Source organism: Triticum aestivum, chromosome 4A (assembly GCF_018294505.1).
Source record: "Triticum aestivum cultivar Chinese Spring chromosome 4A, IWGSC CS RefSeq v2.1, whole genome shotgun sequence".
Taxonomy (NCBI): domain Eukaryota; kingdom Viridiplantae; phylum Streptophyta; class Magnoliopsida; order Poales; family Poaceae; genus Triticum; species Triticum aestivum.
In genome coordinates, this window is record NC_057803.1 from 4,596,893 (window position 1) to 4,620,604 (window position 23,712).

At 45.3% G+C, this 23,712-nt stretch overlaps 3 protein-coding genes across 3 annotated transcripts; 2 read left to right on the plus strand and 1 right to left on the minus strand.

Annotated features, from left to right (window-relative positions):
* Positions 1–5,230, minus strand: LOC123084704 (pseudouridine-5'-phosphate glycosidase). Its single transcript, XM_044506195.1, has 12 exons — positions 5,001–5,230; positions 4,778–4,888; positions 4,605–4,687; positions 4,314–4,373; positions 4,127–4,187; positions 3,189–3,295; positions 2,292–2,369; positions 1,933–1,978; positions 1,311–1,431; positions 1,090–1,175; positions 733–816; positions 1–267 (listed from the first exon to the last, which is right to left on the minus strand). Exons 1-12 carry the CDS (start codon positions 5,122–5,124, stop codon positions 245–247), a joined length of 984 nt encoding a protein of 327 aa, XP_044362130.1. The 5' UTR covers positions 5,125–5,230; the 3' UTR covers positions 1–244.
* A 6,750-nt stretch (positions 5,231–11,980) lies between these two features.
* Positions 11,981–13,078, plus strand: LOC123081534 (60S ribosomal protein L8). The gene is made up of 2 exons (XM_044504100.1): positions 11,981–12,452; positions 12,607–13,078. Exons 1-2 carry the CDS (start codon positions 12,027–12,029, stop codon positions 12,958–12,960), a joined length of 780 nt encoding a protein of 259 aa, XP_044360035.1. The 5' UTR covers positions 11,981–12,026; the 3' UTR covers positions 12,961–13,078.
* Positions 13,079–17,021: 3,943 nt separating this feature from the next.
* On the plus strand, positions 17,022–18,943 carry LOC123088682 (cytochrome P450 89A2). Its single transcript, XM_044510914.1, has 2 exons — positions 17,022–18,116; positions 18,503–18,943. Exons 1-2 carry the CDS (start codon positions 17,022–17,024, stop codon positions 18,941–18,943), a joined length of 1,536 nt encoding a protein of 511 aa, XP_044366849.1.
* Positions 18,944–23,712: the final 4,769 nt, after the last annotated feature.

Sequence of the window (23,712 nt, forward strand, 5' to 3'; positions counted from 1 at the left end):
TATGCAACAAAGGCGGTAATAATTTCATAGTGCCAGAACGACACGTCCGCTAAAAACTTATTTATTCAGATGTTACTGCTGATACATTCTCCCAACAAGATACAAAAAAAGCAAGAACCGAATGTGCAAGCCAGATGATACATGATGTGCAAGGAATGGGTGTCTTTGGCGGCTTCAGAGGTGATACTCCAGTTCCGGTCAACTGTTGGCATCATCAACCTCACAAGCTCCTTCAGCAGGAGTTTTATAGCGCAGACCTCACAGGCCCTGTTACAGCAGTTCCAAAACAGTCAGATTTTGCCATCATAAACAAAGGATCTAGCTCTAACATGGTTTCTCGATAACCACAAATAGATAGATGATCACGCAACTCGACAGCAGCAGCAATTTTTCCATGCTTTATGGTTAAAACATTCAGGGTTTGGGCTTGTCTAGACCAGTACTGCACAAGATCTGCTTCAACAACTCTGGTTCTTTGCCTAGTTTCTGGCTTGTTGCATTTTGAAACTGTATTTTCGTATGTATAAATGAGAATATACATATCCATTGGAATAAGAGGGTCAACATGGAATGTTTGGGATGAGCAGACCAAGGCTTAGAAAATAGGAACGAAGCCGCTTGCTGGCACTTTTCCAAACCCTGAATCACACATGGTAGGATCAGGATGTTTTTCTAAAGATGGTAACTAATAGAACCACCTGTAATTTTTTAGTGAAGTCAGTATCAACTTACTGTTTGTTACTCTCTTGCGAAGATCTGAAAGGGCTACAGCAATTTTAGCACCAGTGAGAGCATTGTTCTTCACAAGTGCAATGTCTGAATACGCTAAGGAGAAGTTTCTGGAAATGTAGGAACCACAAGAGGAACACGAAAGAAAGGGGCAAGAATTGTATGCCCACCTGTGCCTTCGCCATATTCTTCACAAGGACTAATTCAATATTTAATTGTTAGAATTTGAGAACGGTAGAAAAGACAAACTGCACATTTAAGAAATAGGCAAAGTAACTACCGAAAACTAAAAATGAATATGGATAAATCATGCAATATCCCTAAAATATACCACAAGTCGAAAATAAAATTATAGGATACTGGCTTCCAATGAAGATCCTCCAGTTAGTACTTTCACTCTGTCAAGGATGAAGGGGGTGATTGCATTTCCTATTATCTTTTTATCACTGAGAAACAAAGTGCAAAACAATTAGATTGACATTTATATTGTTCACAAAGATACATGTTAACCCACATGCACGTGCACACGTACACATACAGAAAGAGAGAAGAGAGCAAGGAACTGGGAACTGGGACTGTACTCTGCTTCCTTGAGGGATTGCTGTATTGCAGACTCTATAACCTTTCCTGAGGCTGCATGTTGCTTGGGAACTGGCACTGCAATAAGAATTCCAGATCCTAGATGCATATTCTGGTTTGCATCTGCATCACAATAGACTCAAGTAAGCACTTCTCAATTAAGCCTGAAAAACATTCCAAAAGAAAATAGGTTGTGACCCTTAGAGATAACTACTTCCGTACTGAGGAGGGCAGCTGGCATGGAAGATGGGTAAGAGTATCAAATTTATGCCATCTTCTTTGGGGGTTTTCTGGCTGGAGATATCATTATTGATCACATTAAGTGTAGATTTCAAGTAGGATACTACTACCTCTGTACACTAATATGAGACGTTTTTGCAGTACAAATTTGAACTGCAAAAACGTCTTACATTAGCGTACGGAGGTAGTTATGAATTTTAATTGATTCTAAGTTCACATCAGGATATAGAATCCCCTAATAAAAAAGTTGACATCTTTAACGGGAAAAGTTGACTTCAGGTGCTTCTGGTTATGTACTACCAAATAGTGCGACACAAATAAAGTCTCACAAATTAAATTCAATAAAAAATGCAGAAGTTTCACATGTCTAATGTTAATACTTACATATTATCTTCGCACACTCTTCTGGAGAATCAACGCGACATGGCACCTACATTAAGCAAGGGGTCACTTAGTCAAGGCATCCACAACTAGTGGCATAAATGATAAAAACCCATCTTAATTTTATTTAGAATAGATACTTTCTCATTTAAATTTGTGTCCGAAGCTGCAAGACATCTACTTTTAATTTACCTCAACAAAACTGTTTCCCAACCCATGCTTTGCACTACATAATCTAACATGAAAAACATTAATTTTCAGAACTGTAGTGCATTTTGAACTCACAACAATCCCTGGACGCTAATGTATTGGGCAAAGAAAAAGACCAACTTTATTGTTTGACAGAAGTAAAATTGTTCTACCTTACATCCACTGGTTTCTGTGAAGAAAGCTGGAAATTCGTTGGTTCTGTAAGCAGCAACGGTTACCCCTTGAGTTTCCTGTCAATACGATCATTTAATAAGAATTGATTAGGTACCAAAATGAAGTTGCATCTACCGCGATGCCTTGTCAGAAACAGACCAGATTATAAAGCCTCCAAGGAACATCTAGTGCTATAATCTGAATTTGAAGAGGCTATAACTCCTTTACCACCAAGTGCATGTTGTTATAAATTCTTTGAAGAGGCTGGTCTAAAATTATGTACCATAGAATGAACAAGACACTGGATCCTTGTCCTCTTATTTATGGAGTTCCTAGTGGGCAGAAAAGAGGCCCTTCCATGGCAACAGCCAATATTTCCTAAATGGAAGTTGTCAATTACCAAATTGCATAGGAACTTGTCTACTTTCTGTGCCACCTCATTTCCAGTTCTTAATTTCCTGTTGTTTCAAATCCAGATTTCTCTAATATTTTCAAGACAAGTGCAGCTGTTCGTTCCTATGTTAAGGCATCAGTATTTGGGGGTGATAATAACTAAGCTAACAATTATGTAGCAGCTACTTTTTGTTACAAGACAATCCTTCTTCTGTGCATATGTAGCTTGATATTCAGAGTGTATTTATATTGCTACGCTTCTTTGTTCAGGCATTCTAACCAACACTGCTATAGAATTTTACTGGAAGCTGCTCCATCAGTACTTAAATACCAAGCCAGAAGAATATAGGTACAGCCTGTGAAGCATCCAATGCCTAGCAGAAAAATCTACATGAAAGTTTATTCTTCACATATCGAAAGAGCTATATTTTTTAGCGGAAAATTTTAGGGGAGGCCCCGACAGTAAAATTTATTAAAAAGTTAGAATGTGCAAAGGATAATACCAAGTACTCGAGCGTCCGTGCGATATCCAAAATGGACTTCACACCGGCTGAAATAACAGCCACAGGAGTCTTTCCAAGTTCAGTTAAGTCAGATGAGATATCCATGGCTGCATCAAAATGGTAATTGTGTCCATCAAGCATTGAGCAGACAAGTTTAGTCTTTCATGACCATTACAAAGAATGATATTTAAGCAAGATATGTTAATCAAGTTAACAATGTCGTGTGTGCTCCCCATCTCAAGGTTTAAGTCCACTAATCTGTAACTATATATTATAGATAGAGTAATACCACCATCTTAAATTAACTAGAGAATATCAGAAAGCTGCAACTCAAGAGAAATATTATCTATGTTTCCTGCTAAATGTTAACACGTATAGTCTAGTCTTCCTATGTTAATCAAGTTAATGTAGTGTGTACTCCAAGTCTCGAGGTTTAAGTCCAGTAATGTATAACTATACATCATAGAGTAATACCAGCATCCTAAATTAAAAACAGAACAACAGAAAGCTGCAAAAGACATAAGACTGAAAAAACTACAATCATAAGAACTCAAAAGAAATATCTATATACGTTGCCTGCTAAGTGTTAACACATATAGTCTAGCAAAACATATTCTTTGATAGAGAAACTCAAACAGACGCGAAATACAATATCAATGCTATGATAAATTAACTTTTCTTAAGAAAATATCATGAACTTAAAATGTAAAGTTTTTTATGCTATCCTCGAAGAAATAAGTTCATTTGCTTGCTTACTCTGTAAGAAATACTGAGCAACATGCCTAAATTAGCTGTTCCAACCTCATTTATCTCATGATAATAGACAATGATCAGAGCTACAACAACTGCCCTTTCATAATTCGGACAAATCAATGGGAACATTTTTAGTACACTGTGAACCTAAACAAGGATTCCTTACACAACTGGAAGCTACTTACTTTTTTCACCGTATCTGTGTACGCCTCCAATTCCCCCAGTCACAAAAATTGGTATACCAACCTGAATTTCAGAATAACTTAATTGCTTTATACTACTATAAAGAAAATTTTGGTGCTAGCTACACATGGCTATCAAATAAAACCAAGATAAATAAGACGAGTAAGATGTAATGTTTCTTGAAAGAACCTTATGAGCAAAAAACATGGTGGCAGAGACTGTCGTAGCACCATTGCCGCCTGACGCAACCTGAAAATTAGTAAAACAATAAAAAATGAATACAAAAAATGACAAACATAAATGTTAATCAGAGGGGCTATATATCTAGGCACGAGGTAAATCCCAGATTTGAAAAACAATACACATTCTTAATTCTTTCATGAATGATGGCATGCCAATTTCAGCGCAATGCTTAATGATTTCACAAGAGTTTACAGTTTGACTTAAGAAGGATAAAATTGGGTTGAGCAAGGTACTCACAACTTGCGCGATATCTCTTCTAGCTGTCTTCTGAAACTGACTTCCGCTTATAGCCAAGTTCTTCAGCTGTTCACTGTTAAGCCCTACAATCGTATGAAGAATATCGGTACTACTAGTAGAAGATAATATTTTCAGATCAAGTGAACAGCCTGATGGTGCCCTGTACACCTTACCAACATGTGGCACGCCGTTCAGAATGGCTATGGTGGCAGGAACAGCGCCGTTCTCCCTGACGATGGCCTCCACCTCCATGGCCGTCTGGAGGTTCTTCGGGTAGGGCATGCCTGCAACGGAAACGCCAATCAAGAACCCCGTGGAGGCTAAGCTAGGGCGCATCGCCGGGGAGGGTCCTCTGCTCTGCTCCGAAGGGGAAAAGTAGGGGGCGAAGATTATTACCGTGGCAGATGATGGTGGACTCGAGGGCGACGACCGCCCCGCCGCTCGCGAGCGCGGCCTCGACCTCCGGAGACACCGCGACGCCTGTCGGCGACGGGTCTTCCCGCGGCGGCGCCTTCGACATCCCCGGCGATCGCTGAGTCCTCCTCGACTGGTTTGACGGCAGCTTCAGCTTCCGCAGCCAGCTGGCGTTCTTTCACCTAGATCCAGGAAATTTGATGATTTGTTAAACTGGTGATTTTTTTTAGGGAAACGATTGGGGCCGGCGCACCGGCCGAACCACTCGGCCGGTCGCGCGCGACCTGTGCGATCCCCTTTTCATCGGTCCACAAATTGCTCGCCATTAACGCCCCACGCGGCTGCGCTGCTTCCTCTCTCTCTATTTCATCTCGCCGGTCTCTATCTCAGTTGGCCGTCGCCGTTCGCCGCCCCCGCCGGCCGTCCTCATCGCCGGTGGCCACCCGCGCCGGCCGTCCCCGTCGCCGTTCGCCGTCCTCGCTCGCCGGCCCCGACGGAAGCTGGAACCGCGTCGTGGCCTGCTGCAACCCGTGCCTAGGAGAGCTGCCATCATGGATGGCGAGCATGGTGAACGGCGAGCTGCGAGGACGGCGGCGCTCGCGTTGCAGACATGGCGGAGGCATTGCAGAACCTGCCGCACGCCCTCATGCTACAACCGTTTAACCAAAATGCTTCAAACCAAGATGAAAAAAGCTTCAACCAGATACATCAAAAGCTGCAAGCAGTCATTGCCATGGCGGAGTGCTACAACCGTCGACATAAAATGCTACAACCCTTGATGAAAAAGCTTCAACCCGAAACGATAGAGAAAGCATTAACCAAGGCTGCTACAAAGAAAAAAGCTGCAACCATTTGATAGAAAAGCTTCGACCGTAGATGAAAAAAGCTTCAACCAGATACATCAAAAGCTGCAAGCAGTCATTGCCATGGCGGAGTGCTACAACCGTCGACATAAAATGCTACAACCCTTGATAAAAAAGCTTCAACCCGAAACGATAGAGAAAGCATTAACCAAGGCTGTTTACAAGAAAAAAGCTGCAACCATTTGATAGAAAAGCTTCGACCCTAGATGAAAAAAGCTACAACCATTGAAAAAGAAAGCTACAAACATACACTGCATAACCAGAAAAGTTGCATCCGTTGTAGAGAAAGCTTCAATCATATGTGCGAAATGCTTCAACCTGCGCGTGTCGCCACCGAGCCGCAATCACAGTGGTTGGCTGGCGGCCGTCGCCGACGCAATTTCCTGCAGCCATGAGCATCAACGGCGAGGGGCGGCGGCGGAGCTATAACCGGGGAGAGCTATAAGCGTCGCCGCTGCAAGCTGCAACCAGCAGATGATAGTTGGAAGCGGCGATGGGGACGGGGCGGCGAGGGTTGGAAGCGGCGACGGGGACGGGTGGCGAGGGTTGGAAGCGGCGGCGGAGACGGGCGGCGAGGGTGTGGACGGGCGGCGGGGGATAGAAGACGCGGCGCGGCGCAGCCCAAGCGAGGGGATCTTGCCGAGGAAGAAGAAGCTGGGGGCGAGTTTTTTTTTTTGCTCCAGATCCAACCGCGCACGCCTCGCATCGAACGGCTAGGGCTGGACCGGCCGAACGTTTCGGCCGGTGCGCCGGCGCCTAGCATCGCCCTTTTTTTTATTGGAGTGCATGTCTACAAGAGTTGCTAGTTTTTTTTCCTTTTTCTTTTTGCGGGGTAAGAGTGGCTAGTTTTTAGTTGTAAAATATTTAAAGCTGGCGATACTCGATCTTGCAGGTAATGTTGGTTGTACAAGTTGATTGAGGAAGCCGAGTGTTTGGAAGTGATTGAGATGGTGCAAAATATGGTGGGGGTTATTCGATCGGACCAGCGGCGGCTATCTACGATGATTGTAATTTTGCAATTTTGATCATATTAGCTTTATTTATTGCCCTAGGAAAGTCAATAAGACGGCACATATGTTAACTTGTAGCTACTACCAAACAAATTCGCAGGTCACCCTTTCTTCCAAAAAGTGAATATGTTTATTTAACTGGAAAAATAACGTAATCTGATGAATAACCAGACAATGGCCCTGATCATTCAGGGGAAGAAGAGGATCCAACGATGGGGTTGTTCAGTCAAGAGGACGAAGACCACGACTAGCACAGTGGATTAGATGACATTAACACAAAGAAGGTTCCTGAACTTGTCATTGGTTTTGATCAATGCATGATGTCTGCGATGTCTCCAAGGACGTCACCTACAATCTACAACGATGTGAAGCTCCATGTCCAACCTTCGCATGACACAGTCGCAACCGATGTTTGTGGGGTTTGCGGCTTGTTGTGCGTCGTTGGTGCTCGTCTTCCGGTCCGTGTCTTCTTTCAAAGGCGTGAATCACCGCCGTCAAGGATGTCGTGGTGTCAATAGCACCAGCTGTAACATCTCCTAGGGCAAGTGATTGCCGTGTGCCTTGGCCATATCGAGGAGGCCGAAGGCTACCTGGGCAAGAAACATCATAAAATTCTGGTTAATTGCACTAGGGTTCACCGTAATTTGTTTATATGTCCACATGCATATAACTCTGACATCAGTTATTCTGACTCCTAGTGCTGCCACAGGCAACAATCAAGGTGAACACGGGAACAACATGAATGGCGAGGGCAACAAGCTTGGCGTTGAGAGCGGCAACATAAATTGCAAGGACAACAAGCTTAGTGATAAGAGGCGACAACATGAACGACGAAGGCATGAAGCTTGGCGAATAAAAAGTTCACATCGGCACTGTTGAAGTCGTCGTCGATGAAGCGGACATCGAGAATGTTGATTTCGAAGAGTCATGGGTTGAGACACTACGTGAACTTTCACAGTCTTATGTGCAGGGGCGGAGCCATGATTTGAACATGAGGGGGGTGAGACAGATAATAATCATTTCAAATTATACACCACACAAGAATATAGTCTCAATAGTAGAATTGATATGAGTGCATGACAACGTATGTTTAGCAAAAAAAAGAAGTTACATATCTATCAACTGAAATTCAGCTCTACGAGTACCATCGTCGAAAATGTGGATAATCTCATCAGATGTGACTTTTGCAGCTATATCCTTTCCAATGTAGACAGTCATGTAATGTTGAAGAAAGTCATCACCCATTTTGCCTCGAAGACGCGTCTTCACTAGTTTCATAGCAGAAAAGGCTCGCTCAGTGGTTGCCGTTGAAACTGGAAGAGTAATAACCAACCGCAATAGTCTATCAACCATGGAATAGTCCTGAACTTTACCAGTTTTGAACAAACCAACAGTCAAATCAGCAAGTAAATGCAAGCATTTTAGGTCTGGATGTGAGCGAACATCCATTCTGAAATGGATAAGTTGAGACTCTAACCGAGCCAGGTCTTGGTTAGAAAAATCAGCAGGATAAAACTTTTCTGCTAGAGTGCATATCTTTGTCACATCAAATGTGTCATGCAGTGGATTCAAGGATACACAAAGCCTCAATAGCTCAGTGCTTTGAACGCTGAACCGGTCATTTAGCTCGACCAACTGTTGATCTATGGCAACATTGAATACATCTGCTTTATAGTGGTGAAGTGTTGTGGTGTTGTCATGCTTGTTTCGAGATTTAGTCATATCAACGTACCTACAAATGGCAACATATATTAGATTAAAATACTTGTGATGATTAATATTCCAATCTAGATATAGGAAAAGAGACATACTTGGAACTAAAATCGGGGGTGTCAATATCATGCTTCAGACAAAAAGATTTAACCTCTTTTAGAAGTGGTTCCCAACCATCTTCTCTTAGTTCAGCAAGTAGAAACTTTGTGTTTGCAACACAATCTAATGCGTTTAAAATATCCAGAGACTTCCTTTGGAGCATTTGACATAAAACATCTGTGATCTTCATAATTTTCTCCATGAGGTGCATAATGAATACAAAATCAAAAGAGATAATCATCTTTAGGGCGCCCACTGCATCTCCACGAGAATATCTTGTGACTGAACGATCATTTGCTACACTTCGTAGAACTGCAATCGTAGCAGCAAACATCTTCCTCAAGCTATTAATTGACTTGAAGTGAGAACTCCACCTCGTGTCTCCCGGCCTCTGTAAAGAGCCTATTTGATTTGCCCCTTTTCCCGTATCAAGCTCACCCAATTCAACGCCACGTGCAATTTCAGCAGCTTGATTAGCTAATAACTCATCATTCCGTTTAGACGACGCACTAACAACATTTATCACAAAATTTGCATGCTGAAAAAAATTATGCACCTCGTGTACCTCTCGTGATGCTGCAACAAGAGCCAATTGGAGCTGATGAGCCATGCAGTGCACATAATAAGCATATGGGCACTCATTTAATATTAGAGCTTTCAATCCATTCCATTCCCCTCGCATGTTACTTGCGCCGTCGTATCCTTGACCTCTAATATCTTGTACATTCAGGTTATTATCTTCTAAGACAGTACAAATTGCCTCCTTGAGAGTCAATGCAGCAGTGTCACTAACATGTATGATGTCAAGGAAGCGCTCATCTATGTACCCTTCTTTATTAGCAAACCGAATGACCAGTGCCATCTGCTCCTTTTTAGATTCATCTCTAGACTCGTCCACCATTATACAAAATTTGCTATTGCCAATTTCTTCTCTAATACTTTTCTGCACTTTCCTGGAAAGTAAACCAAGGATTTCTTGCTGAACGGGGTGTGAGGTGTACTTGGCATTTTGTGGAGCATTTTCCAAGACAACATCTCTGACATCCTTGTTATAAGCAGCCAAAAGCTTTACCAACTCAAGAAAATTACCCTGGTTTAGGGATCCTGGAGATTCATCATGGCCTCTAAATGGACAAGCTTGGAATGTTAACCACCTAATGAAATAACAGACAAGGGACATGTTAGTCTTACATAAATACAAAATATACTAGGTTAATTGTTGAAACAAATAAACTTAGTCTTACCTAATGGAATCAATTGTGACTTTAAGTCTTAACCTTGCAGCTGCAACCTTTTTTGTACATACTTGTACCATCGCCTTGTCAATGTGGTTCAATCTATTTTTCAGATTTTCATAACAACGGGCTGAATAGCTATGAGCTGAGTTGGAATCTTTGCCCATGTGGGTTATAAAAGCACAATCTTTGCCATCATTCACCTTTCTCCAGTTTATAAATCCATCCACTATGAATGCACTTGAACCACACTTTCCAGTTGGCTTTTTCGTAAAGAGGAAACAACAGAGGCAGTATGCACGATGTGTGACAAGTGAATACTCTAGCCAAGGTCAATCAGTGAAATAACTATACTGGAATCGGCGGCGGTTTTTTGTTGTTCCATTATATGGATACTCTTTCATGTATGGATGAAAAGCGCCCTTAGAAACATAGAATCGACGTGCTTCATCCTGCTTATCGGGATGGAGTTCCCAAATCTGTTGGCGTGTACCAGGATCCCTCACATATTTTGTGCTTCTAGTTCTACCTTCTTCTAAAGTTTCTAGTGGTGCCACAATATTGTGATCATCAGTTTGCATATCAACTAGATTAGGGCTGGAAGTATCATCTACAACAGGTTGCTCCTCCGGTGGATTTGCATTTTCAGTTGCATTAGAGCTAGAAGCAATAGGCTTGAAAAACAAATCTATTGTTGCTGTAGTCTTCCTCTTCATCCTTCAGTCATTGGAACATTAAACAAGGAGTGGCATTAGAAAACTATTATGCTACCTTATCAAAGCAGTAAATTAAACTATTATCTCTGTAGAAATTGCGCTAATTCACCAAGATTAACAGTGATTCAGTGACGTACCTTGATTCCGAGTTGAAGTTGATCTGTTGATGTATGTATGATGCCGATGAAGTACACAAGTAGTTTCTGTCTTATGATTGAATCGCATGCACTGAAGTGTTGGACCACTGCCCTGGGCGACGGCGGCAAAAGCAGTAAGACTGCAAGAGCCGACGGTGAACGAGCGATGGGCGGCGGCGGGCGGGCGGCGGCGTAGGAAGGTACAGAACCAGAAGACTTGATCGCACGAACGAAATTATCGGGAGGATAAGGGTAGATCGATAGCAGGTAATCTCTTTTTTCTGACATATACGTACATCTAGCAATCGAGGCTCGGTTGATGGTTCCACGTTGGGCCTTGGGCAGTTGGGCACTTGGGCTAGAAAGTTTTCATGTCCAACAACAAAAAGATCAGAAGCAGCCTGTACACATGACACCTATACGTAGAAACTACTGGTAATACTAGTACCTACTAACGAAGCGTCATGGGGGGGGGGGGGGGCGAGGCGATGGGGGGGGGGGGTCTGACCCCTGCTCGCACCCCCCTGTCTCCGCCTCTGCTTATGTGTGAGACCCGGGGGAGGCGGGGCTAGTATAGGATGTGTCCTTAGGCGAGATCAACCAGGTCAATTTATTTGAAGATAGAAAACATGTTCAATCTATTTGAAGATAGAAAACATGTTCAGTTTCTTGAAAATATTTAGAGACATACATCCATGCTTAATGTACAATCTCAATAAGTTTCAATTCCTAATTTGAACTACATTTAGAGAAAAAAGAAGACAAAATCGAATGTGAATAGTGTCAAATACTGTTTATCCAAAGCTGACGCTATTTATAGTCGAATTCGAGGGGTAGTATTTCATGTTCGTTGGTGTGATTTCTTACCATGACTTCAACGTGAACTTCCATAATCATGCCGTGCTTAATGTATGTTGTCACGAAACATGCTCATGCGGCAACAATATCAGACCTCACCATGCAACAGAAATCCTGGTTCTAAAAAAAAAGAAAGAAAGAAAAGGCATGCGTGGTTGGTGACCAGATCGAACACGAGCAGCTTGCACCCGAGCGAATCGGACGGCGGGCAGCCAAACCCCACCCGTGCACCGATCGCAGCCGTCGACCACGCTTTCGTAGGCTGCACTCCACCGAAGCCTATATATGCACGCGGCCGTCTCGCGCCTACGCCTTCATCACGTCTCACGTACGAACACAAAACCCTCGCTGCCGCCGCCGGAGAAGAGGAGGAGAAGATGGGCCGCGTGATCAGGGCGCAGCGCAAGGGCGCCGGCTCGGTGTTCAAGTCGCACACGCACCACCGCCAGGGCCCGGCGCGGTTCCGGGCGCTGGACTACGGCGAGCGGAACGGGTACCTCAAGGGCGTGGTGACGGACATCGTGCACGACCCCGGCCGCGGCGCGCCGCTGGCCCGCCTCGACTTCCGCGACCCCGTCCGCTACAAGCACCGCAAGGAGCTCTTCGTCGCCGCCGAGGGCATGTACACGGGCCAGTCCGTCTACTGCGGCCGCCGCGCCGTCGTCGCCATCGGCAACGTGCTCCCGCTCGCGTCCCTCCCGGAGGGCGCCGTCGTCTGCAACGTCGAGCAGCACGTCGGCGACCGCGGCGCGCTCGCCCGCGCCTCGGGCGACTACGCCATCGTCATCAGCCACAACTCCGACAACGGCACCACCAGGCAAGTTTAATCGATCTTGTATGCATGCATGGATGGATCATGGATGGAGACCAGTAGATTAATCTGACTTGTGTGCAACCGTGCGTACGTGCGTGCAGGATCAAGCTGCCGTCGGGGGCGAAGAAGGTGGTGCAGAGCGGGTGCAGGGCGATGGTGGGGCAGGTGGCCGGCGGCGGGAGGACGGAGAAGCCGCTGCTCAAGGCGGGCAGGGCGTACCACAAGTTCAGGGTGAAGAGGAACAGCTGGCCCAGGGTGCGCGGCGTCGCCATGAACCCCGTCGACCACCCGCACGGAGGAGGCAACCACCAGCACATCGGGCACGCGTCCACGGTCCGCCGCGACGCGCCTCCCGGGCAGAAGGTTGGACAGATCGGGGCGCGGAGGACCGGCAGGCTCAGGGGGCAGGCCGCCGTCAACGCATCCAAGGACAGCAGGGCCGCTTAGTTCAGTTAGAGATCTTCATACATATCATCATCGATCAGCTAGGTTATTAGTTAGATTTCGGGACCGTTATATCTGTCATGCTTTCCATTGGGGGTTTGGTCGAATTATGTATGGGAAGTTTTAGTTTTATATACTCTTAAATTAGGGCGACTAGCCCGTGTATTTCGACGAGGGGTGTCATTTGTGAATGACTTTCCTGACGTGAGGGATGATATTTTCTTCAGAGAAACTTGACCGTTTTTGTGAGAGACCCGTTTGATCCCGACTAAAACTGCCATTAAGAGGGTTCGTTTGCCGTCCCTCTCGTAGTGAATGTCAGCTAGATAAGATTTCAGTATTCTAGTACATCAATATTATCTGACATATACCTTGTATCCACCATATTCTAGATTTTGGTAACATTTAATTAATTTGATTGGAGAATGAGTAGGGAAAGGCAAAAGAAGTTTGATTTAATGCAGGACACGGTTTTGAAAGTACTGATTTGATTTTGTTTCGTTATTATTACTATATTTATGATTTATGATGGTCTTTTTATGTGACATCGGTTGGGATCAAAGAAAGAGGTGAGAACGTTGGGAGGAAAAAACCGGGCAGGAGGGGAGGCGAGATAACCAACTCTCCCTTAATGATAGAGATTTGTTCAAGAAAATTACCGACCTGATCCATCGGTTCGCTTGGTGCAGCGCTTGGACTCTCACGGCAACTTGCCCATTCTAATATGATTCTTGACCAGCCTCCTTCGGACCAAAAATACTACACCTATGAGGACTATTTTACGGATCCCCTGCTACGGACGGACGTGGCCTATTCACATTAACTTCCCGCCCCTGATTTCAAGTGGTGAGGCCCCTCATAACTCAATCAGATAAGACCATCATGGATCCGTGGCCGTATTCCGTAAGTTGCAAGCCACCCCATACAGCCATACCCTTACCCGTCACATTTAAGCTTACCCACCACCCGTACCCATACCTGCCAGTGGGTACAACTTTGTCCCATACCCGTCACCCGATAAGGTAAATGGGTACCCGTGGGTAAAAACACCCACGTTTGATACCATCATTTTGAGCAACATATAATCATAAACAACAACATATAATCATAATTTATAAAGGACAACACATAATAACATCAATGCATCTACTACCCCTATAAAAGCACGAAAGGGCGGAGAACCCATTCATCCTATCCATCAAATCGTGTGATCTGACTGTTTACATTGCTCCAACGTATTAAACGTGTTTTATGCTTTAATTACCCACCATGCCATTAGCCTGGCCTCTATCCTCTACTGCCTCTTTCAAAGGAAAACACAAAAAACAAAACCGCTGCCTCCCGCTAACTAGCCACTAATCCAATGCACGCACGCATCACGCACGTTCTCCCCAGAAAACTAATCCCACTCAAATCACGTCCCCTCGATCTCGATACGATCAGTCTTGGCAAAACGCCTCCACCGCTAGGACGTCCTGCCGGGTCGGCGGCCGCTTCACGCCGGAGGGCGCCGTTGGGGCATGTAGCGCCGCCCGCCGGGAGATGCCGTGGCCGTGTATGAGGACCAGCTGCCCCCGGGAGTGGCCGTGTCCGCTGGCAGCCACGCCGGAGGGCGTCATTCGTCGCATCGCCTCCTTGATGCCGGCCAAGAGAGCTCAGGCGCCGCTTGCCGCTGTGGCGACGGAGGTCCTTCCGGTCTCCATGGGGCGCGCATTGAATTTTCTGCTGTTTGTGTTGATTTGAACCCTGAAATTGATGCATTTTGTTACCATTATGAAAATAGAAACCGAAGACTGGAGCACAAGCTAGCTAGCTTCTTCGTGCATGCTGCTACCTGCTAGCTAGCGATTACAGTTTGCAAATCATGGCCTTGCACTCTGTTTATGCGATGTCTGCATATGTACGAGATGCATGCACTTGCTTGCTGAGTTGCACTCGAGGCATATTGATTATAAGCCTACACATACAGATTGAAGAATGAAGAATTGCATGAAATGTTACCGTCTGTTGGTGATAGTGCTTTGCATGATTTTAGGACTTAGTGGATACACTGATCTAAATTTGATAGATGTTTCTTATTTAGTTTTTGTTTCAAACGCATGCTTTAATTGATGAACACTGTTATTAAGGAAGGTCTTGTTCCAAATGCACATGCCTTCCATGTTTAACTCTGAACAGAATGAACTGCACTTGCTACAACCAGACTGAACTGAATGTATAGAAACATGTACAGGTTCCCCTATCCCGCTCGCCCCTCCGGCAATGGTCCGGCCACCCCAGCAATGGTCCGGCCACCCGAGCACGGATCCAACATCTAACACGTGAATCCTCGCCGTCCCCATCCTCAACGAAGATACAGGGAGCAGATTTTGCGGAATCTATCATTTTGTGTTACATTTGTTGCCATCCAAATATTTTGCACAGACACCTTAAATTTTGCTGCATGTGAGCTATGCTAATTTAAATTTACATGACATTTTAATTTCATATTTTGAATTAAGATGCCATCATCACTTTTGGTTGTGTTAGCTCTACTCCACTTTGTCATTTCTTGATGTTTGGATTGACCATATCTTAATGTCCATTATTGCTAACATTAGGAATTATATGCACATGAAACTGAATTACAACATAGAAGACTTTGATCAAGATATACATTTTATATTTAGAAAAGATATGTAATAAGTCTTTTTATGTTCCCTCAGTAGTTATTCAATGTACCAAATTTATGAAATTTCAATTGATCAAGGGAGCATTGGTCTAATTTAAAAGAAGATTAGTAGCTTATTTGGTTCACGTATATTTAGAAGGGGCGGAGAAAATTTCTTGCTGAGCTTTTATTGTGTGTTGCACGTGCAAACTTATGTAATTAAAACTGTTGTGTTTTTAGTTAGGAATAGATGTATCCCGTTGGCATGAAACTATTTTTGATCTTCAAAACGAGCATTAGTAAAAACGTGCGTTGCACATGCAAGCTTGCTAGTACTTATAAACAACACATCATAAACATCAACACATTCTATAAACATCAATATTTTCTTGTACACACCAAAACATCAACACATAGTCATAAATAGTAGCACATAGTCATACATTTAAAGTTCACAAACTCAAGACAAAGGGTAGGCACAATTTGTCCGTACTTATTAGATTTTATCAAGGTACATGGGTATGCGGGTACGGGTTATATGATCCCTTACCCGTACCTGCTCTACCCGATGGGTTTAAGGTTTCCCCATTTATATACCCATAGGTAAGTTTTTGTCCCACACCCTTGCCCTAATAGGGTTTTTACCCGCAGGGTACATGGGTAATGGGTACCCATTGACATCCCTACTTCGGACACTCTTATGGCCAGCTTGGAGGAGGGTGTGGGAGCAAACACATTGGAATTTGTGCAGGGGATCCAATGATGCAGAGGGCGTTCACTGCGAGTCACGAATTTTTGACATTAATATAATTGCATTTGGGTAATTTTTTGCTGCATTGATGGTTATCGGTGTTAATTGTTTCACGTTTGTGTCATCAATTACTTAATTTATTTTTCACGTTTTAACCGATTTTAAGCAAACGCGTGTCATAGTTTTCGAACACGACATTTGCCGCATAGTTTTTTCTCAATCAAAAAGTTAAATAAAAATAAGTCATAGCTTGGTCTTCATTCTAACGTTACCATAGCATACTCATCCGTAAGATGCCAACCTGTCAAGCAAGTCGAGGTGTGGCATTCTCCTTCTTCCCGCGAAGTGTGGCATATCCTCGCAAAAGAATAGCAAAGACGATGGCTTGCTTTCCACTTGTCAACTCGATCGTCATTGACAACTCTGATACAGTCATGTGGTCCTTAATTCATGGGAACCTTAACAACTTTTATTCATTTTTGAATTTGAACTGGGATAACCCCGACCTCAACAATGCTGGCCAGCCAGAAGACGTTCACAATTAAAATTCCTGTTCGCGTCTGGGTAAAGCCATCGATGGATAAAGAGTAATGCTACATCTACAAAGGTTTACTTAATCAACCTTCACAAGGTCTATATAAACACTAGTAAACGTCTACGTGGTATGAAGGGGAAGTAGCAGCAGCAAGTAGCAAGTCCGGTACGGTCACGCCATGCAAGAGTTGATCCTCCTCCTGCTTCCCATGACGCTCCTCGTCGTCATCGGCAGCCTGCTCCGGCGTGCACCGCCGATCAAGGAAATGCGAACCCGCCTTGCCGCCGTCAAGTGGGGTCTCGTACGTGACTTCTCCGCTGCCTTGCGGCAGGAGGTCGTCGTCACGGACCGTGTCACCGCGCACCACCTCCTCGTCCGCGGCGGTGCCGGGGGCGCGTTCTGCAACCGTCCCCCGACGAGCGCGGCCAGCGCCGTCCTCTCCGGCCAGCGCCACCACAACATAACCTCTGCGCCCTACGGCTCGCTCTGGCGTGCCACCCGCCGCAACCTCGTCTCCGAGGTCTTCCACCCGTCGTGCCTTCGCCTCTACGCCCCAGCCCGCCGCGCCGCGCTCTGCGGCCTCGTCGCGGACCTTCGTGAACAGTGCACGTCTAAGTCTAACGACGGCGTGGCCCTCGCGGCCGAGAGCATGCACGCTGCTATGTTCGGCCTGAACGCCACCATGTGCTTCGGCGATGGCGTCGACGCAGGCCTCGTCCGCGCCATGGCCGACAACACGGAGGAGCTCATCTGGTCCCTCGTTGGTGTGCGTGTCTTCGCCGCGCTCCCGGCGTTGACCAGGCTAATCTACCGCGAACGGTGGAACAAGCTGGCCGCGCTCAGGCGGCAGCAGGAGGAGCTGTACCTCCCGCTCATCAATGCCCGACGCGGCAGGCGGCGTCGACCGTCCGGCGAAGCCCCAGCATATGTGGACACACTCATCGAGCTCCTGGTCGCAGACGAAAGGAACTCCGCCTACGGTGGGAATGCTTCCAGTCGCAAGCAAACGCTAACGGACGGTGAGCTTGTGGGGCTCTGCTCCGAGTTTCTTGGCGCCGGCACGGAGCCCCCGACCGCGGAGCTGCAGTGGATCATGGCGAACTTGGTGAAGCATCTGGACGTCCAGGAGGCCGTCCGGACAGAGATCGAGGCTGTGGTCGGGGTGGACGCCGAGGAGGTCGGCGAGGAAGACCTTGGTAGGCTGGAGTACCTCAATGCTGTGCTCATGGAGGCGCTCCGTCTGCACCCCAGCGTGCCCTCTGTGGTTAGGCAGGTGAGCAAGTAACTACTTTCCAGTTCTAAAAAAACCTGTTCTCTAATCGATTTCTCGTTTAAATATGGAAAATTCCTTCAATGCTATGAAAAAAGTAAATCAAAACAGTTTATGTAGAATGATGAAATTAGAACGGATACATAGAAAATGCTTAGATTTTTGAAAAAAAATCCAGAATGAAGTCTTTATGCTCTTATTAATAGCATGATTTACTAACCTTATGATTTTGCATAAGATAGGTGAAAATTGTTAGTCCTATTGCAAGAATACTCCACTTTTCATCATTTTCATAATAGAATACTTATATTTTAAGTTCGTCGATAGGTTAATTATTAAGTTTAGTATAAGTCAAGGTCACACATACTTGATATTTTCTTCCTCGCAAGGTGATGCCCGAGGACCACGTTGTTCTGGATGGCCGGCGCGTCACGACAGGGACGATCGTGCAGTTCCAGTTGGAGTGTCTGGGGCGGGACAAGACGTCGTGGGCCGACCCAGATGAGTTTCAGCCGGAGCGGTTCCTGGCTAGCGGCGGGGGCAATGTCGTGAGCCTTGTGGCAGCTGCAGGAAGCGCCGGAGAAATTAGGATGATGCCGTTTGGTGCGGGCAGGAGGATGTGCCCTGGCATGGGTGTCGCGATGCTTCAGTTGGGGTACTTCGTTGCAAACCTCGTGAGGGAGTTTGAGTGGACGGAGGCGGAAGGCGACATGGCTGTCGACCTCGAGCCACATGTCGAGTTCTTGAACTTCATGAGACGGCCGCTGCGTGCTAAGCTCACGCCACTGAATAAGGGGGTTGGAGGTTCAGGAGCCTTTTCAGACCAATGAATAGCTATGGAGACAAGTCCTAAGAAACCTTAATCATAAGCCTGATCAAAAGTTTAAAATGCATACAAACATTCAGGGGTTTTCTGCTTTCCATTATCTAAGTGTATTGTCTAAATTGTATCTAAGTTTACTGTTTGAATTGCATGATCAAAAGTATATATTGTATTGTGTGAGATCATATTAGTCTATGGCACAAAGGCTCATGTATCATAGAGGGGAAATTGGACAAGTCTAGGTGGTGCACTCGCTCTAGCTAGAACTATAGGATGCCCCCTTTCCGACAACCCTCCTTTCCCTAAATTGAATGGGTGTCGGGACCTTGCTGGAGACGAGGACGATGTTGTGAGTTGCAACATCCCAAGGTGGGGGGAGGGATCTGCCGTCATCAGAGAAGAACTAGAGCGGGGGTTACGATGGTGGTGGCTTGGGCATATCGTGGGTTGCGTCGCCGAGCGGAAGAAGAATAAAGATGCGGGGGATGCCCCTTGGATTTAGATCCAATGGCCACCTAATCAAATTATGATGGAAGCGTTTTCAGTTACCTGATGAATAGGTGGCCCCTAATATATCAACCGATCAACCCTGATTCGAGCATACATGAGTGATTATTCTCGGTACTTGGTGGATATAATTTGCACAATGAAGGTATGGAAGGATAAGTGTTGAGTTTCAGTGGTAAGGAGGTTCTCATAAAATCTATAACTCAAGTAATGCCATCATTTTGCTATGATGGTTTTCAAACTTCCAAAACTGATTTGTAAACAGATGTTCGATGCTATTAATCAGTTTGGTGGGGCGATGGAGTAACACTGAAAATTGCATTGGAAGGCTTGGTGGAAATTATCTATATATACATCTATATCTATATCTATACCTACTAATAAAAGGACTATTGCTTCTTACCATCATAAGTTCGTCCGTTTTTGGTTCCACCGTCAAATTTCGTTTCGTAGGTCGTCCTCACATTTCGTATGTGGTCACCGGGTTCGTAAGTCAGATGGGCTGATTTTTTTTCTGGGCCGCTAAAAACAGTAGCGTCATGTGCTAAAATTTTGGACTTCTTTTGTAAATACTAGTCCCACCTGCTTTTCTAGATCAATTCACAACAACTTATATACCATTCTAGAGAAGTCAAAAAAAGGGCGAGAATTGCCTCATATATCCTCTTCCAATCCAAGAGGAGAGAGGCGCATGAAATACAAAAAAAATCAGCATGGTTGAGCGACAGACAACTGGTCTGAAGGTGAAGGAAGGAGAGAGCATTAAAATCCCAGAGGAGAGACAACCAATCTAATAAACAGCGGCCTCGAGAGAGCGGGCCGGAGCCATGACCGGTGGAGCCGAGGGAGCGCCACTGCTGGTGGTGGACAGGGATCCCGAGAACATTAGAATCCCAGAGGAGATACAACCGATCTAAGAAACAGTGGCCTCGAGAGCGCGGGCTGCTACCTCTTGAGCACTGCGTTGGTTTTCCCTTGAAGAGGAAAGAGTGATGCAGTAAAGTAGCGTAAGTATTTCCCTCAGTTTTTGAGAACCAAGGTATCAATCCAGTAGGAGATCACACTCGAGTCCCACGCATCTACACAAACAAATAAGAACCTTGCAACCAACGCGATAAAGGGGTTGTCAATCCCTTCATGGTCACTTACGAGAGTGAGATCTGATAGATATGATAAGATAATATTTTTGGTATTTTTATGATAAAGAGAAATAAAGATGCAAAGTAAAATAAACGGCAAACGGAAATAGCTAAGTGTTGGAAGATTAATATGATGGAAGATAGACCCGGGGGCCATAGGTTTCACTAGTGGCTTCTCTTAAGAGCATAAGTATTACGGTGGGTAAATGAATTACTGTCGAGCAATTGATAGAAAAGCGAATAATTATGAGAATATCTAGGCCTGATCATGTATATAGGCATCACGTCCGTGACAAGTAGACCGAAACGATTCTGCATCTACTACTATTACTCCACACATGGATCGCCATCCAGCATGCACCTAGAGTATTAAGTTCATAAGAACAGAGTAATGCTTTAAGTAAGATGACATGATGTAGAGGGATAAACTCATGCAATATGATATAAACCCCATCTTTTTATCCTCGATGGCAACAATACAATACGTGTCGGTTCCCTTTCTTTCACTGGGATCGAGCACCGCAAGATTGAACCCAGAGCTAAGCACTTCTTCCATTGCAAGAAAGATCAAACTAGTAGGCCAAACCAAACTGATAATTCGAAGAGGCTTGCAAAGATAAACCAATCATACATAAAAGAATTTAGAGAAGAATCAAATATAGTTCATAGATAATCTGGATCATAAACCCAAAATTCATCGGATCTTCACAAACACACCGCAAAAGAAGATTACGTCGAATAGATCTCCAAGAGAATCGAGGAGAACTTTGTATTGAGATTCAAAGATAGAAAAGAAGCCATCTAGCTAATAACTATGGACCCGTAGGTCTGAAGTAAACTACTCACACATCATCGGAGAGGCCATGTAGTTGATGTAGAGGTCCTTCATGATCAATGCCCCCTCCGACGGAGCTACGGAAAAGGCCCCAAGATGGGATCACTCGGGTACAGAAGGTTGCGGCGGTGGAATTAGGTTTTTGTGGTGCTCCTGGATGTTGGGGGGGGGGGTACATGGATATATATAGGAGGAAGAAGTATGTCGGTGGAGCAATGAGGGGCCCACGAGGGTGGAGGGCGTTCCTAGGGGGTAGGCCCCCCCTGCCTTGTGGCCTCCTCGATCGTTTCTTGATGCCCACTCCAAGTCTCCTGGATCACGTTCGTTGAGAAAATCACGTTCCCGAAGGTTTCATTCTGTTTGGACTCCATTTGATATTCCTTTTCGGCGAAACTCTAAAATAGGCAAAAAACAACAATTTGGGCTGGGCCTCCGGTTAGTAGGTTAGTCCCAAAAATGATATAAAAGTGTAAAATAAAGCCAATTAACATCCAAAATAGATAATATAATAGCATGGAGCAATCAAAAATTATAGATACGTTGGAGACGTATCAAGCATCCCCAAGCTTAATTCCTGCTCGTCCTCGAGTAGGTAAATGATAAAAAAGAATTTTTGATATGGAATGCTTTCTAACATACTTCTCAATGTACTTTTTCTTTATTGTGGCATGAATGTTCATATCCGAAAGATTCAAGATAAAAGTTTAATATTGACATACAAATAATAACACTTCAAGCATACTAACTAAGCAATTATGTCTTCTCAAAATAACATGGCCAAAGAAAGTTATCCCTACAAAATTATATAGTCTGGCTATGCTCTATCTTCACCACACAAAATATTTAAATCATGCACAACCCTGATGACAAGCCAAGCAATTGTTTCATACTTTTGATATTCTCAAACTTTTTCAATCTTCACGCAATATATGAGCGTGAGCCATGGATATATCACTATATGTGGAATAGAATGTGTTGGGGATTGTAGCAGAAATTCAAAATTTTCTACGCATCACCAAGATCAATCTATGGAGTAATCTAGCAACGAAGGGAAGGAGAGTGCATCTACATACCCTTGTAGATCGCTAAGCGGAAGCGTTCAAGTGAACGGGGTTGATGGAGTCGTACTCGCCGTGATCCAAATCACCGATGATCCTAGCACCGAACGGACGGCACCTCCGCGTTCAACACACGTACGGTTGGGAGACGTCTCCTCCTTCTTGATCCAGCAAGGTGAGAGGAGAAGTTGAGGGAAAACTCCGACAACACGACGGCGTGGTGGTGATGGAGCTCTTGGTTCTCCGACAAGGCTTCGCCAAGCACTACGGAGGAGGATGAGGTGTTGGAGGAGGAAGAGGGCTGCACCAGGGGAAGGGTGCGGCTGCCCTCTCTCTCCCTCACTATATATAGGGGGAAGGGAGGAGGGGAAGGCGCCCTAGGGTTCCCTAGGGGAGGGGCGGCGGCCATAGGGGAAACCCTAGATGGGTTTGGGCGCCCCCACCCCCTAGGAAACTTGCCCCCCAAGCCGGGACGGGCGGCTGCCCTAGGGGTGGCGCCCCCACCTCTCCTGGTTGCGTGAGATGGGGTGGGAGGGGCGCTCAGCCCCTTGGTGGGCTGATGTGCCTCTCCCCTTGGCCCATAAGGCCCCCCAACGCTTGCCGGGGCCTCCGAAACCCCTTTCGGACACGCTGGTCATCACCTGGTACCCCTGGAACAATTCCGGACTCCAATACCCTTTGTCCAATATACCGTCTTCACCTCCGGACCATTCCGGAGCTCCTCGTCATGTCCGGGATCTCATCCGGGACTCCGAACAACATTCGGTAACCACATACTATTTCCCATAACAACTCTAGCATCACCGAACCTTAAGTGTGTAGACCCTACGGGTTCGGGAACCATGCAGACATGACCGAGACAACTCTCCGGCCAATAACCAACAGCGGGATCTGGATACCCATGTTGGCTCACACATGTTCCACGATGATCTCATCGGATGAACCACGATGTCGAGGATTCAATCAATCCCGTATTCAATTCCCTTTGTCCAGCGGTATTGTACTTGCCCGAGATTCGATCGTCGGTATCCCGATACCTTGTTCAATCTCGTTACCAGAAAGTCTCTTTACTCGTTCTGTAACACATCATCCTGTGATCAACTCATTGGTCACATTGTGCACATTATGATGATGTCCTACCGAGTGGGCTCAGAGATACCTCTCCGTTTACACGGAGTGACAAATTCCAGTCTCGATTCGTGCCAACCCAACAGACACTTTCGGAGATACCTGTAGT